The sequence below is a fragment of the Camelina sativa genome, chromosome 14, assembly GCF_000633955.1.
Source record: "Camelina sativa cultivar DH55 chromosome 14, Cs, whole genome shotgun sequence".
NCBI lineage: Eukaryota > Viridiplantae > Streptophyta > Magnoliopsida > Brassicales > Brassicaceae > Camelina > Camelina sativa.
In genome coordinates this window covers 27,027,308-27,034,237 of record NC_025698.1, presented here as the reverse complement: position 1 = coordinate 27,034,237, position 6,930 = coordinate 27,027,308, and the positions used below count along the sequence as shown (strand labels likewise).

Here is a 6,930-nt window from a genome sequence, read left to right as displayed (position 1 = left end):
TTTTTTTTTTTTTTTTTTTTTTTTTGTTGCTTAGAGGTAAAAATCATATAAATGAATATTGTTTGGATTTACATTTAAGATCCTTGCCAAAAAAAGATTAAAAAGGTTTTGATTTTACAATAAGAATTCTTAGTATTATTTATTACTGTATAAGAAACATTGGTATGATAACAGATTATATATATATATATATATATTTTCTTTTAAAAGAGTGCCTCATTGGTATGATAACAGATTTTATTTGTTTCATAAAACTATATTTGAATACAATATTTATTTCTTTAAATAATATATTAGAATACACATAAAACTATATTTGAATACAATGTAGCTAAATGAAATTAATATCCTTATGTGAATATGCATAGCATTTGTCAACAAGAAATACATTGTTTCTTCTTTCAGATTAAGAATTAAAAAAAAAATAATAATAAAAATAAATAAATAAAAAAAGTAGCCGTTGGATAAACGAATTTCAAAAGCTTACAAGCGCCTTCAAAAACAAATTGTTTCTTTCCATTTAAAGCACAAAGCAACGCCGTTTTACTCTCAATCAGACATCCTTTTATAACCAAACCTCATCTCAACCCTCGGATCTTTGTTTTTTCTCTCCCTCTTCTCTCCTCCTTCAAAAAATCTTGAATCTGATTCTTCTCTAGTAGTGTGTCTAATTTGACTGTTTCGATTTCTGTTTAAAAAGATTCCATTTTTTCCGATTTGATTAAGAAGAAAGGCTAAAGGGATGGCTGCACTCCGGCAGATCCTCCGGCGTCTAATGGCTCGAAACAACCCGCGGCTCCGACCAAAACTGTTGACAGCCAATCAGTTCTCAAAAGGTACTTTTTTCTTTTTCCTTGGGATCTTGTTCCAAGTTCCAACATTCACCATTTCCATTTTAACCGCCTTCGTCTTTTGCCTCGTATTTGTTTATCGTATCCCTTTCATGGTTTGTTAGTATTTAGCTATTACCCATATCCAAATTCTTGTGGTTGATGTACTTCTGGATCCCAAGTGGGAGAGTTCTACTATAAGTCTATATCTTTCCATACAAACTGTTTGTTAGAATGTCTCTGAGAAAAAAACATAACCGTTAAGATGTTCTTTGTATTCATCTTCAGTCAGAACTTATCATTTCCCTTTAGTTTATATGTCACAAAGATTCAGTTTTTAATCATATCCCATAGATTCTTAATCCGTTTTTTTTTTTGTTTTCTTTGCTTTAAACGCAGGCTGCAATCTGAATTGATGGGCTTGATGGTGAGTTCTATCATCTTTCTTTCTCGTGCTATAAAAATAAACAGATAGTGAATTGGTTTTTGTAGTTAAGATTTGCTCGTAAGGTCTTGACTTGGGGTTGCTTTCAGATGGGCGGTGGTCCGGGGATATCGGCTTTTCCAGAGGAAGACAACATATTTTGCTGGAAAGGGACAATCACAGGAAGCAAAGATACAGTTTTTGAAGGAACTGAGTACAGACTCTCACTCTCTTTCTCCAATGACTATCCTTTCAAACCTCCAAAGGTTAAGTTCGAGACATGTTGCTTCCACCCCAATGTTGATGTCTATGGCAATATCTGCTTAGACATTCTTCAGGTAAAATGTACTTTCCATTTGTGTCTTTGCTCTACACAGACATTAGAGAAGAAGTGCCAAACTTAGTCCGCATTTTCGTATTTGCAGGATAAGTGGTCATCTGCTTACGATGTGAGGACAATACTATTGTCGATTCAGAGCCTCCTGGGAGGTAATCTATCGGGCATAATGTTTGATTTCCTGTAAACCCTTTTTTGCTATCGTTTCCTGTATCTGAGTGTGTTCTTCTTTTACATCATTTTGGTGGTCAGAACCTAACATCAGCTCACCATTGAACACTCAAGCAGCTCAACTTTGGAGTAACCAAGAAGGTGAACAAAACAAATGATATAACAGTCATTATAAATCAAACGTCTTTGGAGTCTCAATGAGTTTCTTTGGAGTTCTTCCATTATGACTTTCTTATGTCTCTTTTGTTATCACTGTGCAGAGTATAGGAAGATGGTTGAGAAGCTCTACAAGCCTCCCAGTGCATGATTTCTGCTAGCTCTTGTGATTCATAAATCTCGTCCACTGCGTTTGATGATTTCACATACAATGATTTTCCAGAAGAAACACTTTGTGTCATTCATTTGCTTTATTCTTTGTTTCTGAACATCAGCAGTTTCATCTGTAACTTTACCTTAAGTTTTTTGACTTGAGCCGAATAATGACAGAATGTGGCGAGTGAGTTTTTCATAGATTAATCAGAATTCAGAAAGATAATATACTTTTTTATTCATTTTAAAATGGTGAAGAGTGAGTTGTCCAGAGATAATCAGAAGAGATGTTTTATTCATTTCACAAACGAAGAAAAACACTCAATACACTCAGTTTCGAAGTACAGCTGCAGTTTTTTATTGTTGAAGTGAGAATTGATGGCGAAGGGAGGAAAGCACACAGGTTTGACTGATCCACCAGAATTAAGAAAGGCCACGAACTTTTCCAGTGACGGTGTCAATATCAATCTCGTAGAAACAAGGTCTTGTGGGAAGTCCAGGCATTGTGCTCATTGTACCAACCAATGGATAGATGAAACCAGCTCCAATGCTTCCTCTTACATCTCTTATTGGCAACACAAACCCTGTAGGTGCTCCTTTCTTTGATGCATCATGCGAGAATGAATATTGTGTCTTCGACATGCATATGGGAAGATTCGAGAAGCCTTGTTGTGTGTACATCTCAATCTGTTTCTCTGCCTGCATTCACATATCACAGAAGAGGGATTACATAAAGAGGTTTCTGTTAGCAACAATGCAACAAAATGAAGAAGTCGTTCCAGGAATCAATTNAATCTTCCTCAAGAACCGGTCATTAACATCCATCACTCTTCTCCACGTGATAGAAGCAGGATCAATATCAAGCCTAGCAAATTTCTTTATCTCCTCGGGAGTAAGCTCCTCAGGACTGGTCTTGGAGATCCCAAGCTTAGTCAATCTCCTGAACATAATGTCACTGAATCTACGCTTCCCTTCTTTATTAGGAGGGCACAACCTATTAAAAAGAGCCTTGTCGGATTGAGATGTCTCATGGAAAATCCGAGTGTCGATTNCAACCGCAATACCAAGATCCACCTACAACATTTCCAAGAACAATTCATTCTTAAGCTGGAATCGCAAACATTAACTGCATATACTGTCATCAGAAAATATTAGTTTTCAAAGAGAGAAGATTACCGCTCCTTTACCACCATGAGCATGGTGGGAACAAATCACAGCATCAAAAGCACCAGNGAGATGAAGATTGAACTCATCCATAGGAATGACCTGACTATACCCACCACCGGCTGCACCTCCTTTGATTCCAAAGGTCGGTCCTTGTGATGGTTGGCGAAGACAAGTAACAACCTGAGCAACAACACTTCAGATATCAATAGTACCAAAAGAGAAGTTCATGCAAAAGAAAGAGAGAAAGATGTAAAACCTTCTTATCGAGGTAAGCGCCTAAGGCTTGGCAAAGTCCAACAGTGGTAGTACTCTTGCCTTCTCCAAGAGGAGTTGGAGTAATCCCTCCAACAACAACATAGTAACCATCTTCTTGTTCTTGAAGCTCATCAAACGCAGACAACAAAACCTAAGAAGCACGAATCATCAGTCAGTTAGATCAGAACACTGAACAACTAAATCAGACCTTCATAAGAGAGAAACTACCGACAAAAATAAGTAATAGAAAATGAACAAGTTAAAGAGAGCTAATTTTGATACAAAAATGGTAAGAAGAAGCTAAAATCAATCGAAAGTTATAAACTTTGAGCTTACGTAATAGCCTACTGAAAGCTCAAAACACTTAAAACCCCATTAGCCATATCTTGAAAATTATTATGTCAGATCCATATGAATAATCCACTTTTTTTTTAGAGAAATAAAGAAAAAGGGAAGTGAATAATACCTTAGCTTTATACTTGCCGTAGAGATCGTAGTGAAGTGGGTTGATATTGAGATCTTTGGCAATCTCAGAGATGTGTAAAGGCTCGACGGAATTAGCTATATCAATATCAGCCGGAACTGGTGAAACAACCTGAAGCTTTCTCGATGATGGACTCATCACTCTCTCTACTAAGTTTCCTTCTCTTTTTGGGTTTTGGTCTCAAGTCTGATCTTTGCGTTGGAGAGAGAGAGGGTGAGAAGAAGATGATGGAAGAGGACGATGATGTTTTTTTATAATTTATTTTTAATTATTAGTTAACCCAAAACCATAAACCCAATCACGTTAACATTTACATGTTTAAGTTATCCATAGTAACCAATGAGAGGACTAGGCTGGTATTATTGTTATTGGTTTTCTCCTCTATTTTTCCACCTTTAACAACTCAAAACCAGTGTTTAACAAAGCGCTAGGCGGTATCTGGGCGGTGACCCAACGCCTAGCGCCTAGAACACTTAGTCGGGGCCTAGACGGTTTTTAGGCGGTTTAGGCGTTTACAACATAAAACATTATATATATAATTATATTAAAATATATGTTATAAAAATAAAAAATTTATAAACAACAGTAAGAAAAATACATTTATTTAAGTTATATTAACAACATATAAATGTTTATAATTACGTATATAGATATAAAACATAATAATTTAATTATATGTAATTTAAAAATCAAAAATAAATATTAAAATAAAATGTATGTAATTTTAAGCGGGTTAGGCGGTCATCTAGGCGTCTGCTGAGCACCTAGCGCCTAGACAGCGCCTAGGCGGCCGTCTAGACCGCTTTCTTGAACACTGCTCAAAACATATAAATAATTATTGAAGGCAAGAGAAAGTGACGGCTTTGTCATATATAAGCGCAGCCACTATAGCTGCATAAGGCCCACTATTATTGATTTTTTATTTATTTATATTTGTATTGTCAATTTATTTAATCACTTATTAGGATTTTTAATTCATGGTTCAATTTTTATTTTTATTTCAAAAAATAAAGTTAAATTTAGAGGATTCTAGATTAATATTAAAGCTATATAATTTAATTTTTAATATTTTTAGGTTTAACCCAAATTACATGTATTAATCTATAAATGCAGCCACTATAGCAAAAGACTCACTATTGTTGATTTTTTATTTACTTATATTTGTGTCATCAATTTTTTTAATCACTTATTAGGATTTTTTAACCCATGGTCCAATTTTTCTTTTTATTTCAATAAATAAAGTTAAATTTAAAGGATTCTAGTTTAATATTAAAGCTATAGAATTAAATTTTTAATATTTGTAGGTTTAACCCAAATTACATATATTAATCTATAAGCGCAGCCACTATAGTAAAACGCCCACTATTGTTGATTTTTTTATTTACTTATATTTGTGACATCAATTTATTTAATCACTTATTAGGATTTTTTAACCATGGTCCAATTTTTATTTTTATTTCAAAAAATAAAGTTAAATTTAGAGGATTCTAGTTTAATATCAAAGCTATATAATTTAATTTTTAATATTTGTAGGTTTAACCCAAATTACNGTAAGAAAAATACATTTATTTAAGTTATATTAACAACATATAAATGTTTATAATTACGTATATAGATATAAAACATAATAATTTAATTATATGTAATTTAAAAATCAAAAATAAATATTAAAATAAAATGTATGTAATTTTAAGCGGGTTAGGCGGTCATCTAGGCGTCTGCTGAGCACCTAGCGCCTAGACAGCGCCTAGGCGGCCGTCTAGACCGCTTTCTTGAACACTGCTCAAAACATATAAATAATTATTGAAGGCAAGAGAAAGTGACGGCTTTGTCATATATAAGCGCAGCCACTATAGCTGCATAAGGCCCACTATTATTGATTTTTTATTTATTTATATTTGTATTGTCAATTTATTTAATCACTTATTAGGATTTTTAATTCATGGTTCAATTTTTATTTTTATTTCAAAAAATAAAGTTAAATTTAGAGGATTCTAGATTAATATTAAAGCTATATAATTTAATTTTTAATATTTTTAGGTTTAACCCAAATTACATGTATTAATCTATAAATGCAGCCACTATAGCAAAAGACTCACTATTGTTGATTTTTTATTTACTTATATTTGTGTCATCAATTTTTTTAATCACTTATTAGGATTTTTTAACCCATGGTCCAATTTTTCTTTTTATTTCAATAAATAAAGTTAAATTTAAAGGATTCTAGTTTAATATTAAAGCTATAGAATTAAATTTTTAATATTTGTAGGTTTAACCCAAATTACATATATTAATCTATAAGCGCAGCCACTATAGTAAAACGCCCACTATTGTTGATTTTTTTATTTACTTATATTTGTGACATCAATTTATTTAATCACTTATTAGGATTTTTTAACCATGGTCCAATTTTTATTTTTATTTCAAAAAATAAAGTTAAATTTAGAGGATTCTAGTTTAATATCAAAGCTATATAATTTAATTTTTAATATTTGTAGGTTTAACCCAAATTACATGTATTAATCTATAAGCGCAGCCACTATAGTAAAAGGCCCACTATTGTTGATTTTTTATGGGAAAATGACACCCACACCCACTTTCTCCTAAAGTATTGTCACAAAAACCCACTTTCCACTCATGGTATACTTTCCCAAGTTTTTTGCTTATGTGTCCACTTTCTTTTTACATTTTTGCCCTTACTAACAACTTACCTCTCTTTCTCTCCTTCTTTTCTCTCTTTTTCTCTTCTTTTTTGTTGTTAACACTTTAACAAAGTAAAATATATTTATTTGTTATCATAAAACAAATTTTCTATTTATTTATATAAAATATGTTATGATTATATATTTTCTACATTTTAAGATACATATTGCTATATTTTTTATGAATTTTTAGATTATACAGTATCCATCAGTCGTTGAACATTTGTTCAATTATAAGTGGATAATCAATT

At 32.3% G+C, this 6,930-nt stretch overlaps 2 protein-coding genes across 2 annotated transcripts in view; one reads left to right on the top strand and one right to left on the bottom strand.

Annotated features, from left to right (window-relative positions):
- The window catches only part of LOC104742581 (ubiquitin-conjugating enzyme E2 20), a 3,851-nt gene extending 1,548 nt beyond the window's left edge, over positions 1–2,303 (top strand). Inside the window, exons 2-7 of the mRNA XM_010463598.2 lie at positions 750–836; positions 1,230–1,257; positions 1,365–1,592; positions 1,680–1,743; positions 1,844–1,903; positions 2,023–2,303. Of these exons, the coding sequence (XP_010461900.2) occupies positions 750–836; positions 1,230–1,257; positions 1,365–1,592; positions 1,680–1,743; positions 1,844–1,903; positions 2,023–2,069 (514 nt within the window). The 3' untranslated portion in view covers positions 2,070–2,303. The remainder of the gene's footprint in view (positions 1–749; positions 837–1,229; positions 1,258–1,364; positions 1,593–1,679; positions 1,744–1,843; positions 1,904–2,022) is intronic.
- Positions 2,495–4,238, bottom strand: LOC104744022 (formate--tetrahydrofolate ligase-like). Its single transcript, XM_010465053.2, has 5 exons — positions 3,960–4,238; positions 3,495–3,644; positions 3,248–3,418; positions 2,891–3,145; positions 2,495–2,770 (listed from the first exon to the last, which is right to left on the bottom strand). The coding sequence occupies exons 1-5, from the start codon at positions 4,113–4,115 to the stop codon at positions 2,495–2,497; spliced, it is 1,008 nt and encodes a 335-aa protein (XP_010463355.1). The 5' UTR covers positions 4,116–4,238.